General features: G+C 42.5%; 1 protein-coding gene and 1 long non-coding RNA gene across 10 annotated transcripts in view; one reads left to right on the forward strand and one right to left on the reverse strand.

Moving 5' to 3' along the window:
* The first annotated feature begins 16,198 nt into the window (after positions 1 to 16,198).
* On the forward strand, positions 16,199 to 17,659 carry LOC131273447 (uncharacterized). The gene is made up of 2 exons (XR_009180668.2): positions 16,199 to 16,503; positions 17,374 to 17,659. It is a non-coding gene; the product is annotated as an uncharacterized lncRNA (long non-coding RNA).
* A 384-nt stretch (positions 17,660 to 18,043) lies between these two features.
* Positions 18,044 to 27,363, reverse strand: part of LCP1 (lymphocyte cytosolic protein 1) — an 88,198-nt gene continuing 78,878 nt past the window's right edge. For all 9 annotated transcript variants that reach the window (XM_004475430.5, XM_004475429.4, XM_004475428.4 and 6 more), the window contains 3 exons: positions 24,829 to 24,952; positions 22,248 to 22,372; positions 18,044 to 19,408 (listed from right to left, as the gene is read on the reverse strand). In XM_004475430.5, coding sequence (XP_004475487.1) covers positions 19,276 to 19,408; positions 22,248 to 22,372; positions 24,829 to 24,952 — 382 coding nt within the window. In that variant the 3' untranslated portion in view covers positions 18,044 to 19,275. The remainder of the gene's footprint in view (positions 19,409 to 22,247; positions 22,373 to 24,828; positions 24,953 to 27,363) is intronic.

Here is a 27,363-nt window from a genome sequence, read left to right on the forward strand (position 1 = left end):
AAAAGAAGAAGGAGGTGGAGGAGGAGAAGGAAGAGAAAAAGAAAACACTTTTCCCAGTGTTTGCCAATTGATCTGTGGGAGTGCTTTTCTTCATATCTTATCCATTCAGGTAGGTAGAATAGCTCCAGGCCAACCCTTAGGGGCTGCTCCATTCTTTCTGCACACGTGTCTTGTTTTGTATATGCATGTGACCTTGGGAATCCCCCAGTTGCATAGATAAGAATGTCCCCTCTTCCCTAGGGAAGTTTCTTTACAGTCCAGGCACTGCACTGTATGTCCTGCAGCCAGCAATCCCTTGTCCCAGGCAGCCACGGATGACTGCTTTCCCACCGCATTCTATAGGCGAGCTATGTATGACACCTTCTATAACAGGACAGGTTCTAGGATGACAGCATTCTATATTATATTGCTCAGTACATATGATGTACTTTTGATCTGAAGATTTATAGAGTTCTTAAAGTTTGGAAAATAACATTGTTACGTCTTCAACTATTGTATCTATGTTAATACCTTTTATGTGTTCCCATTGGAGTTACTTGATCTATCTTCCATGTTCTGTAATTGTACTTTCACATGTAAAAAAAAAATGATATCTTTGTATGCTGTGTTCTGGGTGAATTTCCCAGCACTATTTTCAAACTCACTAATTCTCTTTGTGTCTAATTTATATTAAGCAGTCAATTGAGGTTTTTATTATTTCAATAACTACATAAGTCTTTTCTAACTTTTACAAATGGTTCTTTTTCATATTTCCCAACACTTGTTTTATAATAGTTTACTTTGTCATAAGTTAAGTAAATGTAGAGATATACCATCATCATGGACAGAAGACTCAGTTTTGTTAGGATGCCAGTTCTTCCCAAATTGATCTATAGATTTGATACAAACCCAGCCAAAATCTCAACAGTCATTTTCATAGAAACCAACAAGCATTTTCTAAATCTTTGTTGGGAGACATTCCTCACATATCTCTTTCACGCCTACATATTTTTCTGGGTATGCCAATAAGCAAGACCCTGATCATGCTTTATCCAAACCATTTCTCAGTATTGTGTATGTAGTGAGCAGCTGGAGTGATGAACTAAAGTCTCCCTCTGGGCCAAAGAGCAGCCTTACTTACAGCTTGATATAAAAGAAGTGGAACCCCCAAGCTCAGTGCTCCTCTTCTGTAATGCAACCCACTGCATGTACAGTTTTCTATGTGGCCTTATACTGCATTGCCATCATGAGGCTTTGGGGGCAAGGGAAATGATATAAATACTCATGATGCACGCTGTTCCATGTCTAAAACTATACAACTTTGAGAAGAAACCATACGAGAAAATTTTTGTGACCTTTTGTGACACATATATTTTAGTTAGGACACAAAAAGGATAAAACACAAAAGAAAAAATGGAAGAAATTGGACTTCAAAAGGCATTCTTAAGAAAATGAAAATGAAAGAAAATATTTGCAAAACACATATTTGATAAAGGCTTTGTATCAAAAAATACAATGAACATTTATAAATTAATAATAAGATTAGAGAGGATGTGGAGAAATTGGAACATTTGCTCATTGTTTGTGGGAATGTAAACTGGGGTGGCCACTGTGGTAAATAGTTTGTCAGTCCCTCAAAGAGTTAAGTATAGAATTATCATATGACCTAACAATCCCACTTCTAGGTATATACCCAAAGAATTGAAAGTAGGTACTCTAACAGATACCTGCACAACGATGTTCATAGCAGCATTATTCACAATAGCCAAAAGGTAGAAGCAACCTAACTACCTATCGACAGAAGAATGGATAGACAAAATGTGGTATTTATATACAATGGAATATTATTCAGCTGTGAAAAGGAATGAAGTTCTGATACATACAATAAGGATGAGCCTTGAAAACATTATGTTGAATGAAATAAGCCAAACACAAAAGGACAACTATTGTATGATCTCACCAATATGGAATAATTAGAATAAATAAATTCAGAGAGTTCCAGGAAGATGGCAGACTAGAAAGACACAGGACTCTCTTCTCTGCCAGAAAAATAGCTAGAGGACAGGCAGAAATAGGCTGGAAAAGATCTTTTGGGTTTAGTACACCAGAGGAAGCCTGGACACTGTCCAGAAGACAAAGGAACAAAGTAGAAGAATTGCGACAGCCGAACTGTGAGTTAAAAACCACTGCTGCTGCTGCTGGCACCCTCTCCCTCACTATAGACACTTTTGATTTCTCAGGCCTTGGGGTCAGTGCCTACAGGCAAAGGGGCTTCAGGGTCCACCTTCCCAGGAAAGGGGAGAGAGAGGACACAGCCTAAGGCAGACTCAGCTTTTGACCCACAGATTTGGTCTGCTGTTTCCCAGGAGCCCTTCCAGGGTGGGTGAGGCTGCACCATTGTTTGCGCTGGGAGCTGGTTTAGGACTAAAGAGATGCAGGACTAAAGAGATCTGACCCTCTCAGTATCCCTCTCTGCTGACTGGGACTGGTTGTTGAGTCAGTTTTCCAAACTGCCTCTGAGGAAGTTTGAACTATGAGGCTCTTAGTCTCCAGGCAGGAACCTCTATCTCATTGGTCTGGTCTGTGTTGCAGCAAACACTCCAACGAGGCATTGAACCCAGAGGGTTGTCAAAGAGCCCTGCTGGCAGATCCAGGAAGTGCATGTGAGGTAATTAAAAGTAAATAAGTAAGAGAAGTTTTTTCTAGCCTTTATAGCCTCCCGCCCCAGCACCCTAGGAAGTGGGTCTGCAGCACATTAGTGGGTCCAGGGCCCAGTTTTGAGCAACTAATGGGGACAATCCTAAAGACCCAGAACAGGCTGAACCAAGAATCAAAGAACATCAGTAACACAAAGGCTTCCACCACTAAATTCCTACGAAAGAGAGAAAAATTGAGCATCTGAGTAAATTCACTATCCTAATCAGATGCATAGACATCAGCAAAAAGTTATGAGCCATACTAAGAAAATGGAAGAAATGGCCCAAGAAAAGGAATATATCAAAGCCCAGAAGAGATGCAGGATTTGAGACAAGTAATCAATGAAATGCATGCAAAGTTCCATAATTGAATTAAAGAGTTGAAAGACAATATGGCTAAAGAGATAAAGGACATCAAGGAGACATTGATCAAGCACAAAGAAGAATTTGAGAACCTGAATAGAAAAGTAAGAGAGCACATGGGAATGAAAGGTACAATAAGTGTGATCAAAAACACATTAGACAGAAGTGGACAAAGAAACAAGACACAGCAAAAAGACACAGAAAACAGACAACCGGGGAAGGGGAGGGGAATTAAATAAATAAAAATAAATCTTTAAAAAAAAAAAACAAAAAACACATTAGAGGGAAACGGACTTTGACCCAGTGGTTAGGGCGTCCATCTACCACATGGGAGGTCCGCGGTTCAAGCCCCGGGCCTCCTTGACCCGTGTGGGCCTCCTTGACCCGTGTGGAGCTGGCCCATGCGCAGTGCTGATGCGCGCAAGGAGTGCCCTGCCGCACAGGGGTGTCCCCGCGTAGGGGAGCCCCACGCGCAAGGAGTGCACCCATGAGGAGAGCCGCCCAGCGTGAAGGAGGGAGCAGCCTGCCCAGGAATGGCGCCGCCCACACTTCCCGTGCCGCTGACGACAACAGAAGCGGACAAAGAAACAAGACGCAGCAAAAAGATACAGAAAACAGACAATGGGGGAGGGGAGGAGAATTAAATAAATAAAAATAAATCTTTAAAACAAAACAAAACAAAACAAAAACACATTAGACTCCCTGTCCCCCATGTCTGCTCAGGAAGGAGAATTTGAAGAGGTATAGAGTGAAGGAGAATCCAAGAAGAGGTTGCAGCTTGGTCAAAGGTGCCTGGTTTAGTGCTGTAATTGTCTTATATATATATATATTTCTTGAAGTAAACATTTTAAATAAATGACATTGTTGTTTACTCTGAAAAAAAAAACATGTTAGAGGCATACAACAGCAGACTTGAAATGACAGAAGAAAGAATAAGTGATACCAAGGACAGAATAGCTGCAATTGAAGTGAGAAAAGAACAAGAGAGAGAAAAGAATGGAAAAATGGAGCCAGGGTTCAGGGAGTTGAATGATAACATGAAATGCAACAAAATATGTGTCATGAGAGTTCCAGAAGGAGAAGAGAAGGGAAAAGGGGCAGAAAGAGTTTTTGAAGAAATAATAGCTGAAAATTTCCCAACTCTCACAAAAGAAATCCACTTACATGCCCAAGAAGTGCAGCATACCCCAATCAGAATAAATCCAAATAGACCTACTCAAAGACCTATACTACTCAGAATGTCAAACTTCAAAGACAAAGAGAAAATTCTGAGATCAGCAAGGGAGAAGCAAGCCATCTCACATATAGGATGCCCGTTAAGACTTAGTGTGGAATTCTCATCAGAAACCATGGAAGCAAGAAGACAGTGGTATGATACAATTAGGATACTGAAAGAGAAAACCTGCCAGCCAAGAATTCTTTATCCAGCAAAACTGTCCTTCAAGTATGAAGGTGAGATAAAATGATTCACAAACAAACAGAAACTAAGAGAGCTTATAAAAAATAATTCTACCTTTGCAGGAAATATTAAAGGAAGCTTTTGAGCCTGAAAGAAAAGGATAGGAGAGAGAGATGCTTGGAGGAGACTATAGAAGAAAGAATAACAAAAAGGATAACCAAGAGAGGAAAAGACAGAAAATAAAATGTGACATATGAAAACCAAAGAATAAAATGGTGGAAGTAAATAATGCATTTACAGTAATATCACCGAATGTGAATGGATTAAACTCCCCAATCAAAAGATATAGGCTGATGGAATGGATAAAAAAACAAGCCATTCATATGTTGCTTACAAGAGACTCAGCTTAGACCCAGAGATACAAACTGGCTGAAAGTGGAAGGTTGGAAAAAAGATACTTCATGTAAACAATAACCAAAAAAAGAGCAGAAATAGCTATACCAATATTGGACAAAAGAGAATTTAAATGCAAAAATGTTATAAGACATACAGAAAGCCATTATATATTAATAAAAGGGACAATCCACCTGGAAGAAGTAACATTCAAGTCATAAATTTCTATATACACCTACCAGGGTACCCCAAAATACATGAGACAAACCCAGGCACAACTGATGGGAGAAGTAGACATCTTTACAATAATTGTTGGAGACTTCAACACCCCACTCATATCACTAGATAGAACAACTAGCAGAAGATCAACAAGGAAACAGAGAACTTGAATAAAATGATAAATGAGTTAGACCTAACGGACATATACAGAACACTGCATCCAAACTCAGGAAGTTATGCATTCTTCTCAAGTGCTCATGGATCTTCCTAGGATAAACTACATGTTAGGTCACAAGGCAAGTCTCAATAAATATGAAAATAATGAAGTTAAACAAAGCACCTTCTCAGATCATAATGGAATGAAACTGGAAATCAATAATAGACAAGAAAGAAGTAAATTTGCAAATGTGTAGAAGCAGAACAACACACTCCTAAATAATCAATGGGTCAAAGAACAAATTGTAAGTGAAATTAGCAAATACATTGAGATGAGTGAAAATGAGAATACAACTTATCAAAACTTATATGATACAGTGAAGGCAGTCTTGAGAGGGAAATTTATAGCCTTAAACACCTATATTAAAAAAGGAAGAAAGACCTAAAATCAAAAATCAACTGAACAGCTAGAGAAACTAGAAAAAGAAGAGCAAAGCACTCCCAAAGCAGCAGGAAAGAAATAATAAAGATTAAAGCAGAAATAAATGAAATTGAGAACAAAACAAAAAAAGAGAGAAAATCAACAAAAATCTGGTTCTTTGAGAAGATCAATAAAATTGATCTAACAAACTAGACTAACAAAGAAAAAAAGAGGGAAGATGCAAATAAATACAATCAGAAATGCAAGATGTAATGTTATGACTGACCTGACAGAAATAAAAAGGACCATAAGGGGATATTATTAGAAACTACATGCCAACAAACTAGCCAACCAAGATGAACTGGAAAAATTTCTAGAACAAACAAATCACATTTAAAGAGATTGAATCAATCATCAAAAATCTCCCAACAAAGAAAAGTGCAGGATCAGAGGGCTTCACTGGTGAATTCTACCAAGATTTCAAGAAGGCTTAACACCAATCCAGTTTAAACTCTTCCCAAAAATTGATGAGGAAGGAAAATTACCTGGCATATTTTATGAAGCCAACATCACTCTAATAACAAAGCCAGATAAAGACACTACAAAAAAGAAAATTACAGACCATTCTCTCTTATGAACATAGATGCAAAAATTCTCAACAAAATACTTGCAAATTGAATCCAACAGCATATAAAAGACTTAAGCATCATGACCAAGTGGGATTTATTCCTGGTATGCAACATATGAAAATGAATTAACATAATATACCACTTTAACAAATTTAAGGAAAAAGGCCATGTGATCATCTTGATCAATCCAGAAAAGGCAGTTGACAAAATCCAGCAACCTTTCTTGATAAAAACACTTAGAAATATAGAATAGAAGGAGTAGAAGGAAAATTCCTCAATATGATAAAAAGCATATATAAAAAACCCACACCCAACATTGTACTCAATGGGGAAAGTTTGAAAGCTTTCCCTCTAAGATTGGGAACAAGACAAAGATGCTCACTGTTGCCATTGTTATTCACCATTGTGCTAGAAGCTCTAACTAGAGCAATTAGACCAAAATAAATAAATAAAAGAAATCCAGATAGGAAAAGAAGAAGTAAAACTCTCAGTATTTGTGGAGGACATGATCCTATATTTATAAAATTCTGAAATGTCTATATAGCAGTTTGATATTATTTATGAATTCCAAAAATTGATATTGCATTCAGAGGTTTCACTTTTACTTTGATTAAATAATGATCAAGGCTTCGATAGGGCCATGTCAGTAGGATGTTGACAGAGAAAATGCACCACAGAGAAGGGAGGTTGGAGTTTTGTTCCTGGAGCCCAGAAAGTAAACACACAGAGAAGCAGATATATGAAGGGGAGAGAAGTCTCCATTAACATGGCAGAGGCCCAGGGAAGAGAGACAAATCATTCGCCTGATAGTCTACAGCTGGCCTTATGGAGAGAGCAGAGCAGCTGAGCCTGAAAAGAAATGAGACCTGGGAAGAGAGGAACCCAGGAAGCCTGAACAATGGCAGGTGTCGGCAGCCATCTTACTCCAACACATAGCAACATAGTTTAGTGAGGGAAGTAACTTATGCTCAATGTCCTGGTAATATAAGCTTCTACCCCAAATAAACACCCTTTAGAAAAGCCAACAGATTTCCGGTATTTTGCATCAGCACCCCTTTGGCTGACTAATGCGGTCTGTGACAAACATACTTGAGCTAATAAATGAGTTCGACCAAGTGACAGGATACAAGATCAACACACAAAAATCAGTAATGTTTTTGTACACTAATACTGAACAATCTGAGGAGGAAATCAGGGGGCAAATTCCATTTACAATAGCAACAAAAAGAGTCAAATACCTAGGAATTAGTTTAACCAAAGTATAGGACCTATTTGCAGAAAACTACAAAACAACGCTAAAAGAAATTTTAAAAGACCCAAACAAATGGAAAGACATTTCATGTTCATGGACTGGAAGAATAAATATTGTGAAGATGTCAATCTAACCCAAAATGATTTGTAGATTCAATGCAATACCAATCAAAATCCCAACAGCTTACTTTACAGAATTAAAAAAGGCAAAATTAACAAATTCATTTGGAAAGGAAAGTGCCCCAAATAGCCAAAAGCATTCTAAAAAATAAGAATGACATGGGAGGAATTTCACTGCCTGGCCTTGAAATATATTACAAAGCTACAGTGGTCAAAATAGCATGGTACTGGCATAAAAATAGACACATCCATCAGTGGAACAGAATTGAGAATCCAGAAATAAACCCTCACCTATAGAGTCAACTGCTTTTAGACAAACCTACCAAGTTAACGTTAATGGGACAAAACAATCTCTTCAACAAATGGTGATGGGACAACTGGATATCTATAACCAAAAGAATGAATGAGAACCCCTATCTTACTTCCAATACAAGAATCAACTCACAATGGATCAAAGACCTAAATATAAAAGCCAGGATCATAAAACTACTAGAAGAAAATATAGGGAAACATCTTCAAGACCTTGTGGTAGGTGGTGGTTTCTTGGACCTTATACCCAAAGCATGTGCAACAAATGAAAACATAGATAAATGGGACCACCTCAAAATTAAACACTTTTGCACCTCATAGGACTTTGTCAAAAGGGTGAAATGCAGTTGACTCAATGGGAGAAAATATTTGAAATCACATATCCTGTAAGAGTTTGATAACCATGATATATAGGGAGATGCCACAACTCAACAACATAAATACAAATGACCCAATTTAAAAATGGGCTAAAGACTTAAATAGACATTTGTTCAAAGAAGAAATACAAACGGTGAAAAACAACAACAACAACACATGAAAAAATGTTTAACATCACTAGTGATGAGGGAAATGCAAATCAAAACAACGAGATATCATTTCACACTTATTAGAATGGCCACTACTAAAAAGACAAAGAACTACAAGTGTTGGAGAGGATATAAAGAGATAGGAACACTTATTCATTGATGAAAGGAATGTAGAATGGTACAGCCACTGTGGAGGACTGTAGGACAGTTTCTAAGGAAGTGGAATATAGATTAGCCATGTCCCCTGGGAAAACCACTACTAGCTATATATCAGAAGAACTGAGAGCACTGAAAATCTGCACACTGATGTTCATAGCGGCATTATTCACAATTGCCAAAAGTTGGAGACAACCCAGGTGTCCACCAGCCGATGAATGGATAAACAAATTGTGGTGTATATACACTATGGAATATCATGCCGCTGTAAGAAGAAATGAAGCAGTGAAGCATACGACAACATGGATGAACCTGGAGGACATTATGCTGAGTGCAGCAAGCCAGACACAAAAGGACAAATAATGTATGGTTGTGCGACTATGAACTAAATACATTATGTGATCTCATGGAGTTAATACTTGAATAGGGGTTACCAGAAAATAGAATGAAGTTAGAGAATGGAAAGTTGAGGGTTAACTTGTGCAAAATTGGTAAAAAGGATGTGTGTTGACCTTTGGAAATGATTAAAGGTGAAGGGTGAAGAAGTCCAACATAGTGTTTGCAACTAGCAGTACTATTATGTGAGTATGAAAGGATTTAAAGGGAAAGTCTAAGGTCATGTGTATTATTGAAAGGAAAGCTAAAAAATGTAACACAAAACTGTATAGTATAGTAAAATTACATCTGAAATATGAATATGGGTAAAACTGAATATACATGATTGGTTTTCTTTGAAACTGAACTATTTTATATTAATACTACAAGAAGTTAATATCAGACCAAAAAACACATTATGCTAAGTGAAAGATGTCAGACACAAAATACTACATATTGTATGATTCCATTTATATAAAATGTAAATATAAATCAATTTATGACGATGAAGTTAGATTAGTGGTTATGTGGGTATGAGGAAGGAATGCTAAGGGGTGTGGAGTTTTCTTTTTGGAGTAATGAAATTCTTCTAAAATTTTTTGTGGTGATGAATATACAACATAGTGTTTATAATAAAAAGCCATGGATTATACACTTTGGATAGATTGTATGGCATATGAATATATCTCAATTAAATTGCTTAATAAATAAATAATTGTATAAGAATGGCCAGAAATAGCAGCCATGTACAGTAGGGGAAGCACAAAGAGATGGAGGGGTGAAGAATTTTCTTGTTTTTTTTCCTTTTGTGTTTATTATTATTAGATGTAAAACACAATATGTTAATTTTATAAGTTACAGCATAAAAATTAGAAAAATTCCCCATTTGTTAACAAATATTCACTACTTGGCAAGTTATAAAAATTTACAGGGAAGCGGCTGTGGCCCAATCAGTTGGGCTCCCGTCTACCATAGGGGAGGCCCTGGGTTCGTGTCCCAGAGCCTCCATGTGAAGGCAGGCTCGCCCGCAAGCTGCAGAGAGCTGCCCGGCCTGCAGACACCACAGAGAGACGACTCAGCAAGGTGATGCGACGACAACAACAACGAAAAAGGGAGACAAGCAAAAAAACAAAAACACAGAAGAACGCACAGTGAACGGACACAGAGAGCAGACAGCACGCAAAAAAGCCACAAGGAGGGGGGACATAAGAAAAAAAATTAACTGTTCCTTCACAAAAACCTTTTAAATGATATTTCAAGATTTTCCCTGGTGATCAGTTTTAAAGGCACTAAATCCATAAATTTAAGCAAAAGCCTTCAAATATAATGAAATAAATACAGGTATATGGCTAAACAGCACAACTGTATATAGCTAGATAATTGTATAAGGGAGAGAAGATATAGTTGAAAATTTTAGTATTACAGATGCATGCATAGGTTTTGCTTGCAGATGTGTATATATTTGACATTTAGGTCATTGCTTTAACTGCTAAAAATGGCACATACTCACTGCCTGCAGAAGAGCAAATGCAGGAAAATAATTATTTAATGAGAAGACTGGTCATTTACTGAGTTTGAAAATCAAAGCATTTGCAATATTTTCTACATAGATGTAGTACTGTATTTAAGTTATAGTCTGAGTCTTCTTTTATTCAAAGAGAAGAAATTAAATTGAGAAGGTCCACATGATTGCAGATATTAAAGTTATTGGCAGTAGACCCTTCTACTCATGTTATGTTTTATGAAACTATCTTTCTAAGTCCACGTTCTGGTGGGGTTCTAATGTAGTGATTGTTTTCTAATCTTTCTTTTATCTTTCTCTTTTCTTTCACAGATTGAACATCCAAAATACGCTGAGAAGCAACCTTCCTCTGTTTTACCTCTGCAGCTTCTGCAAGTTTTGCTCTTTCTCTTCCAGGTCCAGCGAAGGAGGCTCAGGCCCCCCGGGGCAAGGAAAACACAGCCCCATGGGGACAGAGTTTGGGGGTCCTTACAGGGTCTGCCCTGACCCAGGCGGCATGAACCACTGGACTATTATTATTATTATTGAAATAATGAAAATGCTCTAATGATGATTGAGGGGATGAATGCACAACTACAAATACCATTGATTGTACACTTTGGATGCATTGTGTGCCTTATTAATATGTATCAATAAAATTGATTTGTTAAAAAAAAATTCAGAGTCTGGAACTAAATTATAGGTTACCAGAGTTCCTGGTGGGGGTAGAGAATGGGGAGTTAATTCTTAATTGGTGCAGAGTTTCTGTTTGGACAATAAAGGTTTGGTAATGTATGGTGGTGATGGTAGCACAACATTGTGAAAGTAATTAATGCAATTGAATTATATCTCTGAATGCAGTTAAAAGGAGAAATTTTAGGTGGTAGGTATGCATATTGCTAGAATAAATATTTTGAAAAGCCATAGGGCTGTACAACACAAACAGCAAACTCTAATGAAAACCATGGACTATAGTTAATAGAAGAATTTAAAAATAATAGGAAGAGAACATAACCCAACTTTAAAAATCGGCTGAAGGAAAGCTCAAGTGATTGGGTTTTTGTTTATCACATGGGAGGTCCTGGGTTCGCTTCCCAGTGCCTCCTAAAAGAAGACAGCTAACTGGTGCAATGGGCAGGCATGGCAAGCTGATGCAACAAGAGACATGAGGAAAACATAATGAGAGACACAGCAAAGCAGGGAGTGGAGGTGGCTCAAGCGATTAAGTACCTCCCTCCCATATCGGTGGTTCTGGGTTCAGTTCCCAGTGTCTCCTAAAGAAACAAGGAAGACGAACAGACACAGCAAATGCAAACAGTGAGGAGATGGGGAGAAATAAATAAAATAAATCTTTTTTAAAATGGGCAGAAGAATATACAAATGACCAGTAAGCACATGCTCAACATCATTAGTTATTAGGGAAATGCAAATTAAAACCACAATTATATTCCCCTATATATCCCCTGAAACAGCTAAAATGGAAAAGGCTGACAATTGGAATAAAAGTGAGGATGTAAAGCAACTTGAACTCTCGTACAGTGCTCCTGGGGATACAAAATGGCACAGCCACTTTGAGAAACAGTTTGACAATTTTTTATAAAGCTAAACACATATTTACTATATTTTCTAGAAATCCTATTAAGTATTTGCCCAAATGAAGTGAAGAGCTTCATTTATAATAGCAAAAATCTTGACACAGTCTCAAGGTCCTTTAACTGGGAAGTGGATAACCTAATTGCAGTACATCCACACAAATGAAGTACTACTCACCAACAAAAACGAACAAACTACTGATACATGAAATGGGATGGATGAACCTTAAAAGCATGACGCCAAACAAAACTAGCTAGACGCTAAAGGATTTATAACGTGTGATACCACCTATATGAGCCTTATGAGACAAAACTGCAGGGCCAGAAAATTCATTGGTAGTTGTCACGGGCTGTGGAATAGGAGAGGCAAGCAACTACACAGAGGCACACGGGGTTTTTTGGGGTAGTGGAAATAGCGTATATTTTGGTTGTGGACATAGTTTAATTATATGTGGAGAAAATTCCTCAAACTTGATACGTAAAAGTTGTGTTGTAGGGGAAGAAAGAGAGAGGGAGGAAGAGGGAGAGCAAGGAAAGGAGAAAGAAGGAAAGAGAGAAAGAGGAGAGAAAGGCAGAAAGAAAGTCACAGAGAGAGATGTTGGGAAGGGAGGGAGGGAGGGAAAGAAAGGATGGAGAGAGGGAGGGAGGAGGAAGAGAGGAAGGAAGCAAGGAAGGAAGAGAGAGGAAGGAAAGAAGGAAGGAAGGAAGGGAGGGAGGAAGGAAGGAAGGAAGGAAGGAAGGAAGGAAGGAAGGAAGGAAGGAAAGGAGGGAGGGAGAAAAGGAGACAAGTTGGTTCCTCCCTCTGGCTCTCCTTGAGTTGCCTCTCCATTGGTCTCGGCTCTTCTTGCAGGGAATGAAAAGAACCCAGAGGTTGACCAGATGGACCCCCTCCTGGTTGTGCAACCTTAGGCAAATGTCTTTGCCTCTCTGAAGTCAGATTTCCTTTTCTCAAAAATTAAGTAAATATTCCCCTACCTTCCTGGGCTGGAGTGACGATTGAGTGGGAAAAAAACTAACACAAAATAGGTGCTTCGGAAGTCTCAGCCAGGCTAAACTGATACGGTAGGTGGCGCGGGCCGGGCAGCCTCCTCTCTCCACTGAGGCTGTCTGGAGTGTTATCTGGAACATCTTGACCTTGGGAACAGTGGGGTCCTAGTTCTCTGTTGCTCCCCATTGAGTTAGAGGATGAGTCACCGCCCAGGAGGTAATCTAGTCCTAGTGAAGCTATCTGATGGAATCACGGCCCCGGGACTGGGCTAATTTGTCCATCTGTTCTCCTGCCAGTTAGGAACATTAGCTGGCAAAGCTAATATGGTAAGTATCTCTTCAAGGGCCTTAATCCTCTGCCTTTGTTAAGACTGTTCCTGTGAAGAAAACCTTCCCCCGTGACAAGTGGTCTGCTTTGCCTTTGTCTCAAATCTGAGCCGCCTGAGCAAAAGGGCAAACTGCAGGTGGTCTGGGCAAGCCTGGGCTTGGTGCTGCAGCTCAGGCTTATTGTTAGGTAAGCGTGGAAGAGAGTCAATTAATTTAATGGCTTTTTATTATGAGTTCAGGCGCAGCTCCATTTACAAGTTTTCCTTTCAAAATCATTCAGCCATTAAAGCTGCATAATCTTGGGAGGTATTGAAGCCACGTAATTGATAAACGGTTTTTCCCTTCACACATTTTCTCTTATGTTTATTCATGGAAAATGAAGCAGTTTTATAATTTGCACAAAGGCTTGGAGTGTCTGGCCTCCCGTTTTTTTTTCTAAAGATTATGCCATTTCAGAAGCCATTGAAGCGGGGTTGAGATTTGCGGCTTGAAAGCAGAAAACTCTGTCCCAGGCTCTGGTTCCCTTGCTTTGGTTAGAGAGGGCTGAGCCCAAGGAGCGCTGTGTCTTCAGAAAGGTTATCGAGCACCCAGCCCGCAATAAGCAGATACATGTTGACTGGATGGTTAAATTGGGAAAAACACAAAAGTAATCTCTGGAACATACCCATCCCTTCATTCCCCCCTCCTGGACCCCCACTTCCTTTTATTGGCCCCCACCCACCAGGGCCCCAGGATGTCTGTTAGGATGCCCCACCCAGCTCTGTCCTTTGAAGTCGTGACACTAAGGTGGTCCTGAAATGCCCTCACTCAAGATGGAAAACCCTGGCTGTCCTGGCTGCACATCGGCTCAGTTAGAGGAGAATCTTGGGGGTGGGTGGGATGGAGAGGAAAGGCCTTAACGTTTTCTTAAAGGTCCTGAGATGTTTGCGATATGAAGCCAAAGGGGTGAATGACTGGTCTGGACCGGTGCTTCTCCAAGTGTGGTCTGCAGCATCTTCTAGGGTATTGGTGGGAAATGCAGATTCCTGGGCTCACCAGCCCTATACAGCTGAATGTCCAGGCGGGTATTTTCACAAGCCTCCCTGGTGATCCTTGAGGAACGACCCCAAAGTCTGAGAACAGTGCTAAGCCCTTCACCCATCCATCTGTTTCTCATGATATGGCAGCTTTCTCTGCCCATCAGCCATTCTTTTAGTTCCTCAAAGGTATCAAGCTTCTTCCGTCCTCAGGACTTGGTGTGTCGCAGTCCCTCTAACTTGGAGGATACCTTCTTTTTCTTTCTTGGCCATTAGAGCATTGGCAGCAACAGCAACGATATTATCTCAGAAAGTCACAGCGAAGGGCATGCTTGGGGGAGAAAGGAGCAGGCACGGGAGGTACCATGACTCCCTCTCCTTGGGACAGTTTGTTTTACGAAGGTGTCTGGTTGCCATTTGGAAGTTATGGAGCGATTGCTCCAAGATGGCGGGAGGAAAGCAGGTTTGGTGCAGTGGGGCAGGGGCAGGAGGAAGCCTCCCGTGTGGCACGGACCAGGCGGGATGCACTCCAGCCTGGGCAGCCAGGGAAGGAAGGCTGTGCCAGAGACACCTTCAGTGCCCAGCAGGAGCAGGGACAAGCAGCCCTTTGGACAGATGTCTGAGCCTGGGAGCCACAGGGCAGAGAGGGGCAGGGTGGTGGGAGTTGCACCCAAAGGTGGGGAAGAGTGACTCTGGCGACCTCAAGTGGATGCTGGTTAGGGGAAAATGTTAGTGGACAGCGATTTTAACCTCCCATGTCCCATGCCATTGGGAAGGTGCAATTTAATTTAAAAGTGGTTGATCTAGCCTTCCATCGACTGTAGATCATTTAATGAGACCTCTATTCTTGCCAACCTCTACTCTGCAGATTTTGATTTTTATTAAAATGTAGGCTCTGGTTCAGTAGCTCTGGGGAGGGGCTGACGCTGTGCTTTTCTTATCGGCCTCCGCAGACCCCTGATTTGAGCACCACACTTGAGCAAGGCAGTTTGACTATTTGGGGCTCACAAAGGTGTGCCCATGGTATACCCAATCCAGAAATGCCTACTCAACCATGAATGGTTACCTTTGATTCCATGTAGTTTTAAAATGGGAAAAGTGCTTGCATTCTAATTCCCTAAAAGTTATTACAAAACTGATAAATGATAGTTCCCTATCGATCAAACTACATGTCTAAATGGACTCCCCATTATTGAAATGCCAGATAACATAAAAATCACTGCCATTTGGCTGACTCATCCCTCTAGTTAAGGATGAGATAGTTATTGACTAGATTATGTATGTTTTTGTGTCTGATGTAAGATGGATCGTTAAATAGATACTTTAGACATAAGAAAACGTTTATACAATTCCCTCCCTCCCAGTCTGCCTTCCTTCCTTCCTTTCCTCTCTCCATCCTCCCTTCCCTCTCTCCTTCCTTCCTTCCCTCTCTCCATCTTCCCTTCGCTCCTTCCTTCCTTTAGCCAGCCATTCATTTGGTAAAGTCTCTCTTCCAGAAATAGGGGAGAAATGACATTGAGTGAAGAGCAGTCTCTGGCAGCCAAGAGTCTAATTCTTGGAACTGTGTTAGGAAACTGTCACAGGGACTCGATGTCACAAGAGGGTCAGGCAATGCTGCTCACTTGCCCTTCTTCCCAGGTCAGAAGCCTGGCACCAGCCGGGCGGCACGGTGTTCCTTTCACTGCAGGCGTTTACTCCCAGCCTAACGCACGGCTGGGCTGGACAAAGAACAAAGGTCGAGGAAACTCCGGAGCTGCGTGTGACGCCAGGCCCTGAACCGGAAGCAAGGGGCGGGGGCTCGCGGACCCTCCTCCCGGGAGGCCGGGAAGCACAGGGAGACGTCGCTCCTGCTCTAAGCACCAGCCTGAGGTGGGCTGGTCCAAGGCGGGCAGGAGTGTCCATCGTCTCTGCACCGAGGCGCAGCGGTGCTCGCGGGGAGACCAGGGGCGCGCGTGCGTGCGGTCGGGGGTAGACTCGCCACGCGGGCCAGTACGTGAAGAGGCCGTCTCGTCCTGCACGTTTGACCAGACTGGCCCGCGCGTCCTAACTTCCAGACAGGAATCCATTCTATTCCAGAAACCCTGCAGGTACGGCTCGCCCATGGCTTTTCTTGTAATGACTTCTCTCTGTTTAACATCCCCCGCAGTCAGACAACCTTTGCTTGTATTTAATATGAATCTTTGTTTTTTTTAAGTTACCGAGCTTGTATTAAAAATCTAGACACGTGCTTGACTCTGTGTGTGGGATAAGCACCTAAAGCACGGTTCCTACTCCATTCTCATTTGTTGGAGCTTAGCTCTTCCACGAAACTTTTGCTCACACTTCACTCAGAATCCACTTTCCCCTGAGCCCTCATACTTTATTTACACACTTCCCTGTAGCACGGATCACAGTTTGCTTTTCATTTCATTTTGAGTGGGAGTGTGTGACATCTGCTAGATTAACCTGCTACTTTAGCCAGAAGATGGAGAAACTGCAATGCATAGGCTAGGGTGTCTGTCTCAGCTTAGGAATTCTTTGTAAACTAATTTGAAATAATTTAAGAAGAGGATCCAGGGGCCGATGTGGCTTAAGCAGTTGAGCACTGGCTTTCCACATGGGAGGTCCCAGGTTTCATCTTTGATGCCTCCTAAAAACAAAGACAAACCATAAGCAAAACAAAGAAAAAAAAAAAACAAAACTCAGGGGAGCCCACGTAGCTCAGTGTTGGAGTACCAACTTCCCAGTATGAGGTCCCTGTTCAATCCCCAGCCCTGGTACCTCAAAAAAGAAAAAAAAAACAAAGAGAATCCATGCTATACTCCCCAACGATCCATACGTTTGCTAGGGCAGAAACTTAAATAAGTACTTGTTGAATTAAAATGAACATTCTGTGCAAAAAGAAGTAGGTAAAGGATTATTCATTGTGGCCTTATTTGCTGTGACAAAATATTGAACGAATTTTCATACCCATTTAGAGGCCACTGGTTAAACACATTTTGGCACACCCATATAACCGAATTCTATGTACCCATTGAAAAGATTGGGGCTGTTCTACATGTACCAAGATGGAGGCTTACACCCAGCGCGAAAGAAAGTGCAGCCTGCCCAGGAACAGTGCCGCACACACGGAGAGCTGACACAACAAGATGACGCAACAAAAAGAGACACAGATTCCCGTGCCGCTGACAATAACAGAAACGGACAAAGAAGACAACGCAGCAAATAGACCCAGAGAACAGACAACTGGGGGGGGGGGGGGGGGGGAGAAATAAATAAATAAATCTTAAAAAAAAAAGATGGAGGCTTAAAGGAAAAAAGTAAGATGCAGAATGATGTGTATGGTATGTTAATATGAATATAAAAAGTGCTGTCTGTGTGTGTCATAGTATGTACATAGACTATTTCTGGAAGGATCTGAAAAGAAATGGGTAACAGGCTGGTGACCAGGAGAGGAGCTGGAGGACTGGCACAGAAGCAGGGATGTGGGCTGATTAACCAGCTGTCTTGAGGGAGGGAAAGCCCTGATTTGCAGGGACTGACGATTTCTGGGGTGTCAGATACCCCCACCACGGCCTACGATGAATGACTGAGGTATACCTCACTCTTAAGAAACCTTTCAAAGGAAACGCCTGGAGATGTCCGAGATATTGTGAGCATTTTATTTGGAGAGATCCCGAGCATTAGTTCATCTTCATTTTTTTTTTCCACAAAGGCAGTAACATTTTCTTTCTTGGAAGCAGATGGGGAAGAATCATCTGAAGGTCAGACTAAGACAAGGCTAGCCATTTGGCAATCACATGGAGCAGAAAGACAGCCACGGGCCCGGCTCAGCCACACGTTGGCGTCCCGGGCCCACTGCCCAGGATGGATCCAGGGGGGTGCATTTCCATTCACTGCTTTGAAAAATGGCTAAGTTCCATTACACCCCCTCCCTAAGGGCGACACCGCAGGGACGGGCCCTGGTGTTGGTTCACAAAGCCGGGTGTCTTTTTAGCCTTCCGCTGATTTCATGGAAATTGCTTTATCTGAAGGGGCCGTTCCCATTCACTGTTCTAGTTCTGTTCTGGAATTATTTAAATGTCCAGTAAATTAGCTCTTTGTAAAGTAACTCTGCCGGGTCTTATCCAGAGGGTGTTCGTTCTACCCTGGACAGGTGTGGAGGGGAAGGGTGTTCATTGGCACATACTGCCCCTTGGGATGGGGTGGGGAGGCAAACGGCTTCTAGAGTACCGAAAAAGTGAACACTGATCCTATGGCCCGGCAGCCATCAGACAGACTAAAACCGGAGATAAAACGAGAGCACAGCAAAACTGCTTCCAAATGTCATCAGATATTTATGTAGCCAGGCTCCCAAACAAGGTCTAAGATGCAGGGCTAAACGCACCGCGAGGCTTGATGACAGCTCCACGCTGCCCCCTGGTGGTAGGCTGCCCCATGACACCCTCCTTGGATTCACGTGCTGCCAACAGTGAAGAAGCGAGCGGGTGGCACAGAATTCAAGAGGTCAGCTCTGGTCTGAGCCCACAGCCTACGGCTAATGACAGAGAGCGTCTTACTCGCTGGGGACATGAAAAAAAAAAGAGAATCTCTGGGAGCCCAGTTCTGAGCCCAGGCTCTGGTGATGAGGCTGACATTTGCATGCCACTCTTGGACCCCTGGACAGTGGGACTGATTGGTCAGGCACCCCAAAGGCCTGGAGACAAGGGTGGCGGGCAGAGGTGAGCCGCGTAGAGGGCACCCTGCTGGGAGGCTGGAGAGCAAACTCAAGGGGTGGGGGGTGGGGGGGTGGGTGGGGATGTGTGTGTGTGGGGGAGGCTTGAGCAGGTGCACGAGCTTCCGAGCTTCCGGGAGCGTCCTGGGCCGAGCAAGGCCGCCGCTCACACCCTCTTCATTCCTTTCCCCATGAGACACGCGAACACCGTCATGACCATTTTGGGGTTCACTTCCACCAGGTCTTCTGGAAGGGCATACACTCTCGCTCCAATCTTCCGGGCCATCGAGATGGCGTATCTAAAGGGGAGGAAAGAGGAAGAATGAGGAGAGCCGAGCCATGGAGCAGAAGGGGACCCCCCACCCCAGGACCAGAGCTACGGCTAGAAGTTCCAGTCAGGAACGTGGGGTCCCCACTTCTGTGGGCAAAGCCCCCGGCTCCGTCAGACTTCTGTCTAGCCTCACGGCAATGATCAAATTTAGTTTTTGCCCTAGAGCCCTCCCCAGTCCACACTTCTGTTGGATGCCCACAACCATGAGTATTTTCTTGGGCTCTGCTGCATAAATGCCCAAGAACTTGAACAAGAACTTGTGCCGGGAAAAATGTGCAAACTGAATTTTCACCCCAGAAATAGGTTTTGGGGGGTTGGATTTTTTTTAGGAGGCACCAGGGACCGAACCTGGGACCTCCCGTGTGGGAAGCAGGCACTCAACTGCTTGAACCACAGCCGCTCCAGAAAGTTTTATAAGGAAGAAAAAAAGGTAACATGCATCTATGATACCTCAACCCGACACATCGATTCCTTTATTCCTTGTTCTAAACCGATCCTTGCCCACATAAACATGTCTTTATTTCTGTGGCTATCATAGTAGAATAGCCAGAATTTTATATGATACATTTCTCACATAAAATTATCTTTTAGCTGCATCAGAACATTTTTGCTCTATTCATAGTTACATAATCTTCTATAATTAGTTGTAATCTATTTTCAAATAAGCCCTCACTGCTGCCTGACAGTTCTTTTATTCACCGTGTGTATTTTCTGGTACTCTCTTACAGTGGCTTCTCCAGAGATTCTCCACCCTACCCTACCCAAGGCCATATAACAATCTCCTGCTCACCTGAAATGACTTTAACTCCTAGTTTGTTTGTCAAATTAAATTAAGAGCACGAGTAGTTGCCATTCTTTTTCCTTGTCCACTTCTCAATAGCTTTCTCTATATTAATTATTAATTCTTTTACAATCCAATTTATTTTCCCATTACCAAATGTTCAGGGAAAATGGTTAAACATTAGAAAAGAGAGTTGGTTTTTTTTTTAATTGCCCACAATCTTGTCACAGTAATAAAACCATTCTTAGAATTTTGAGTAGTTTCTTTTATGCCTTTCTCTAAATAAGTTGGTATCTTATCCTTCTAGGAGAGTGTTTGGGAATCGGGGCTCTGAAGTCAGCTCTGAATCTCAGCTGCGCCCCCAAAGAACCACGGGGCCTTGGGCAAGTCCCTGACACCTGACTGCATCCCCTTGAACATCTGGGCTCAAGGCCTTTTTGTTATTATTTTTTTAAAATTTTGGAGTCTTCATGATGTGGGCCATGGGTGGGAGGCTCTTTGTCTCTTTGGAGATAACCTTAACCTAAGCTGTCTGTCCTGACCTGTGGGTGTGGGATGATGAGAGGCTGCAGTCCTGCCCTTGGTGACTATGGCAACGACTCTAGTCCCAGGAAACAGTTTAACAATGCAAAGTCTATAAAATTTAAATATTCAGGGGAAATGCAAACCAAATGTGCTAAAAGCTTATCTAGAATGTATGAAGTCCATGCTAAAAGCTTACCTAGGATGTGGAAGATAAATGCTAATTCAAGCCTAATGAGAACTGAAACAAAAGGACCATTTGGCCTTTCCTCTCTGTATAAAAGGGACTCAAAAATCTTGTTCGGGATTGAAACAGAAAGCTCCCGAGTCTGGCTGGCCATCAAGGTCAATAAACCATTTTTCCTTCTCAAAATCATTCCTGAGTCCTGGCCTCTCTATATGCAAATAATTGAACCTCTCTCAAATTCTACAACATTCATGCATGCTCTTCTCTCAACCTGGAAATTTCTTCCTATGTCTTCGGCCGAACTACCTTGTTCTTACTTGTCCTTTCGAGCTCAGCTAAGATGTCAGGTGCTGGGAGGAGCCTTCTGAGGACTTACGACTGGTCTGGCCCCCTCTTGTATTTCCCACAGTTCTCTGTACCCCCCCCTGCCCCCCGCTTCCCTAGCACTCATCACACTCTATTGTAATTGCTGTTTAATTATTTATCTTCTTTCCAATAGACTGTGCTAAACATAAGCATACCGGGAACACAGGTTCCAGCTTTCCCCAATTGGGGACAGCGGGAAGGGCACTGTTGGGCTTAGAAAGCAGGGTTGCCGGGCACGTGGTTACCCTCGACCTGCTTTGAGGAAGGTGCCTCTCTAGAACAAGGGTCTTCAGACTTTTTCCGTAAAGGACCAGGTAGTACATATTTTAGGTTTTGTTGCAACTACTCAACTCTGCCATTGTAGCAGGGAAGCAGCCACAGAGAGCATATAAACAAGTGGGCATGGCTGTGTTCCAATAAAACTTTATTTATAAAATAGGCAACGGGCCATATTTGGCTTACAGATGGCAGCTGGCCAACCCTTGCTCTAGAGGAGTCATTGGACAGGTGACCCAAATAGTAAAGCAAATGGCAGCTGCTTCCCAGTTGGTCAAGGCTTGCCTTGGACATCCCTCTGACATTTTATATCCGTGAATATTCACGAATTTGGGGTTTTTGTATTTGGGGCCTGCTATGCCCAAACTATAGTTAGGAAGTCTCCTATAGATTATGATTAGGAAACTGGTGTTATGAAAAGTATAGGCTTGCTGATCAATTGCAAGGATATTCTTGCAGGCGTTTTTGTGTTTTTTTACTCCCATTCTAACACTGGGAAATTAAACTGCTACTATACCATGTTTAAAACAATAATGATGAGGCTATAATAAATTATGACAAGAAAAATAACTGATAACGAATATACAATTTTGCACAAAGGCTCGTGCAATAGACGACAGCTGCCCAGTTGCAGCTTTGGTCCTCCCTCCCCAGAGCTCAGGGTTATTCACGTACTTGGCGTTGTTGAGTTTCTCATCATCATTCAGGCTTTCTGTCTTCAGAAGCTCATAGTTAATGGAACCTGGTTGAATGGCATCAATAAGATCCAGAACAGGCAGGCTTGTACTGATCTTTGGGTCCTGCACAGAGAAAAAGAGGTTTTAGGGTTTCCCCCCCCCCCCCCCCCCCAGTATGTAGCAAAGTTGCTGGCATTCACCTTAAGGGAAGTGGGTGATTCTTTCTTCAATGTGAAATATATACGGCCTGGAATGAGAAATGTCACGGGACGGCAGAAGGTGTTTCAAATCAACTCTAGTTTCTGGAGAGGGGCTTGGTGACTTCCGGGGAGTTCACGAATAAAAGAAAACCCGTTGTCTGCCAAAGGCAAGGAGTCGCTCTCAGATAGCAAGGGGAAGGAAGTTAGCACAACTAGAGAGAAAATAGAAGATGAAATGTAATATACCTAATTTACCTGTTGGTGATGTAGTCATGCAGTGGGGGGAGGGAGGTTTGGAAAAAGAAGCTAGCCACAGGAGGCTAACTGTATACTCCAAGGAATACCCATTCTTAATGGCAGTCCTTGTTCCTCTGGGTGTGAATTTATTTGTAAATAGAACCTTTTGAAGATATTATCAGTGAAGGCGCAGCCGAGGGAATCAGGGCAGGTCTTAATACAAAGAAGTCTGCACCACCTGCTCATACCACAACGCTCCTTTCTCCTGCCTCAGGAGACCACAGTCTAAAATAATCTAAGCTCAAAGTTTAGGATACAAAGAACCAAGGTAATGAACCACACTGCACATCACGGGTCAATAACCATGAAAGTACAAACAGCTCAGACTTTAAGGGTTCAAATCACAACACATTCTGAGCAAGAAACAGGCCCCAAGACCCTTGCCGGGTGCACAGTCTCTAGCATCAGTCTTCTCTATAGGTAGAATAATTTATTTTTTCAAATAGAATGGGTCTGTTTTTATTTACTCTTGGTTATTAAAAGAACTATCACAACATTACAACGAATAAAATACTCATCATCTAATTTTCAGCATTAGCTTTGGTTTCCACCAAACACAGAAATTTTTGGTGAAGGCGCATAAGGGAAGCAAAATGGAAAGATTGGAGTTTTGCCTTCATTCCTACTTTCTGTCCCCGGCCTTGTGAAGGTGTTGATAGGTTTGGGGGAATTGACCAGCAACTGGTGGCACAAGTACATGAGGAGGGGACCAGGACTGTTTCCAAAACGGTTCATCAAGAATGGGTTGCATTCATTTTTTTAAAGGGTTTCATGTGCTTAAAAAGAAACCAGAGCTAATTTGACATTTTCCTCTGATATGCTCTGAGGCCTTTCTTACTTGTCTAAGTTTTCAGTGACTTAGTGGAAAGTCAAGAAAAAATTACTTAAGAGCATCACAACAAACAAAAGAATGGTCAGACATACTGAAGAGGGACCCCCAGAGCAGCTTGCCAAATCCCATCCCCAGAAGAACACTCGGGGGCCACAGTACAATGTCACAGGCTGGAGTGTCAGCTGTTGACAAAGAGAAGCACCCCTGGGCCTCTGGACTGGTCCCTTCAGAGTAACGGTTCCTTGGTCTGTAGATTCATCTGATCTACAAGCTCACCCCTGTGGACGTCACAGGAAGTCACCTGAGCTTGAGTTGCCTAGCCTCTAAAATGAGGACGACAGTCCAGCCTACTTCACGGCGTCCATGAGGACGCAGTGAGACAAGGTGGCACGGGAGCTGACACTCGGACGCCCTGCCCCTCTGCTCGTTGCCGTCGCCTGTTCAGATCACTTCCGGGAAGAGCTTGCTTACTTCTGTCACCAGCCTCCAGCCGCATCTCTGCTCAGTTTTCTGGGGCAGGGGGACCACACTGTGTGGTAGGTTTGTGGCTGGGGAGGAGGAACCTCCTGCCCAGACAGCTTCTGCCCTTTCTGGTGGGGAGGGACGTGTACTTGCTCTAGGCTTTGAAGCTGGGGATTGACCTCATGAAGAATTGCGTCATGGACCCTGTGCATACATCTCTGAAGGCGTTTCCCACCCAGACCTTGACCTTTCAAAGCTAGAAGCACGTGGTTAAGACAACACAAGCATTATAATACGGATTAAGGGCCCAGGTCCCTTGAGGAAGAATACCGCTCACACGTGAAGCACAGATTTAAAAATGTCATAAAACATTATGCTGCTATTAATAAAAATGGGATTTGGATACAATTACACCAATGTTGATTTTTATGTCCCTCAAAAAAGACCACATGGGAAAGCACTAAATATTTCACCATTATAATGTTAAAAACTGAATGATGGACCTGTACACATTTTTAAAATACCATATTTCATGTTTCTCTGAAAGAACAATGCTTAAAATGATGTATAAACGATGGCTTTTTTATTACTAATTATTATGAAAGAAAGTGAAAGACAAGGCATGTGTGAAACAGCCCAGGAACATCAAAATGATGATGGGTCATTCCAGCAAAATCAAAATGGGAGGAGCACATACCCAACACCGAAGGTCGCTGCAGACTATAGTGAAAACAATCAAAGATAAACCTAGAGGCGAGAGGTCTTTAGTAGAAGACTGAGAGTTTTACCTTGAAACTTGAGATGGAGGAACTTTTCTCTGCTTCCTTCAGTGTTGTATTCACCCAATTGACAATGATGTCATCATTGACCTTCTGTCCTCCGCCAATTTCTTCGAGGATATTCAGTGTGTACCTGGACAAAATAACAATGATTTGTGGGGAAAGGCTGTTGAAGAATTCAGTGTACCAGTAAGTAGTCAGGATACACATTCTCTTTTTTTTCTAGGTTACTGCAGGAGATAGCCAATACACCAGCACATTGGAGGAAAAAAGAACATAAATAACCTTAGTTCCTTCTTAAATACCTTAAAGTGTAACTTTATGGCTGCTTTAATGAAATGCACAGTAAATACCTTCTTCTAAGCACTGTGACATTTTTTCTTAAAGGAACCACAAATATGAAAGAACAACTCAAGGTTAGAAAAATCCCAAGTAGCCAAAAACAATAAGAGGAAAATATAAAAGAGTTTATTTTTTATATCGAAAGTAGAAATGTTTCGAAAAGATTGAGTAAATGGTTCTCACTAGTCTGAGGGTCAGAATTCCCTCAGATACTGCTATGGGAATTGAGTGTCTGGGGGAAACACTGATTAAGAAGAGGCTTCGAGCTCGTAAGAGTTCAAGGAGCAGCGAAGAATCACCACTTGCTTAAAGTACTCCATTCTGAGAGGAGAAATACCGTGAAGAAAGCCAAGCAGTTGGGAACCAAGTTTTGTTGACTTTCCAGTTCAGGTTTGCAGGAGGGATTAAATTACACACGAAAGCCTTTCAAGGCTAAGGTGACAGAGTGTGCTTTTCAAGGTGAAACTCAAGTATCCTGCAATTGAATCTTGCCTGGAAGGGTCTATCCAAATGAGGTCACTCTGGACTTGGGTGACCGCAGATTTTGCTTACATAATCCATTGGGTATCTTTCCTCTGGTTGCTGTTTCTTTGGAAAGTACAATTCTCCCAAGATTTTCCACAGGGTTTCCAAGTTTAACCCATGCAATGCCCTGCTTCCTCTAGGTTAAAGCCTCCTCTCCATCACTGTAGATGGGGAGGAAAATGGCTCCTGCAACTCTTCTTCTTCTAAAAGTCATGATTGGGAAGTGGATATGGCTCAAGTGATTGAGCTCCTGCCTACCATGTGGGAGGTCCTGGGTTCGGGTCCCAGTGCCTCCTAAAGAAGACAGGCAAGACTGCAAGTTGGCACAATGGGTTAGCACGGCGAGCTGATGCAACAAGATGATGCAACAAGAGAACACATAATGAGAGACACAACAAAGCAGGGAGCAGAGGTGGCTCAAGTGATTAGGCACCTCCCTCCCAATTAGAAGTCCCTGGTTTGGTTCCCAGTGCCTCCTAAAAAAAAACCCAGAAGACCAGCACACAGACAGCAAATGCAAATAACGAGGAGGGAGAAATAAAATAAATCTTAAAAAAAAGAAAAGTCATGTTACCACACTGGCAGCAGAGTGCTCTCTCAGTCGTACCCCTCACATCAACTGGCTTCCCTCTCCCCTCCCCTGCAGGATCTCCAGAATTTCCTTGCTAAAGTGCAATTCTGGTTGTGTTGTTTAAAGTCATGCCTGCAGCCCAAAGAAATAAGGTCAAACTCCTTCGCATGGCATACGAGGCCTCCTCCGTCCACCTGTTCTTGTCTCTTGGCTCGCCTTCTCCCCCACTCTTTCCGCCCCCCGCCCCCGCTCCCCGCTCCCACCCACCTCGCACCCCACCCCTCTGGGACTCGGCCGAGCAGTTTGCTGTCCCCTCCGGTGAATTTCAAAGCCTCAAACAAGACCAGCACAAATGTCACTTTTCCCACCTAACCGCTCTTGCTACACTTGGTTCCAACCTGCCTCCAGGTCTTTTGACATAGCCGCTGTGTATGTCTGTCTACCACTCCACCCACTGCTTGTCACTGAGTGGGTAGTACATATCAGGCATGTAGCACATCAGAGTAGAGTGGAGGTGAAATAAACAAAAAGAGTGCCCTTTTCCAGGGAAAGGAAACCATATAATAATCTGGTGATAGTGCAGATGAGATGTGCTGAGTCTGGGCCCACAAAGGCTAAAGAAGAATGCTTACAAATGGGATAAATCCCAGGTGGATTTTCAAAATCCACTGAGTTTGGAAGAGACTTAGTTTTTGATCTGTTCATAAAGACACTGTGTGTGTAGCATCACTGGCTTCGTGTTTCCTGATGGTTAGCATAAGCATTGAGTTATTAGGATCTACCAAAACATTTAAGAAGTTCTGCCTAACAAACTTCTCAGTAAGAAATGGTTGGTTAGACATGGCTCTTCTGTTCTTCTGTGTGAACCTATAATTAGTACTAGAGTTGTTAGGTGTACGTTCAAGAGACTTAAATCTTTGGGCTGTCCATGTGCCAGCTGGGCCCTGAATCTCATCAGAGTTGCAGCACCTACTGTCAAGTTCATTGGTCTCACCCAGGACAACAAACATGGAGGTGATAATGGACAACCACCACACCAAGGAACCGAGAGAGTCTACAACTGCAAGCAAGAGGGTTCCATCCATCGGCTCTATGGGCTCACGGTC

This window comes from Dasypus novemcinctus, chromosome 15 (assembly GCF_030445035.2).
Source record: "Dasypus novemcinctus isolate mDasNov1 chromosome 15, mDasNov1.1.hap2, whole genome shotgun sequence".
In the NCBI taxonomy this organism is placed as follows: Eukaryota; Metazoa; Chordata; class Mammalia; order Cingulata; family Dasypodidae; genus Dasypus; species Dasypus novemcinctus.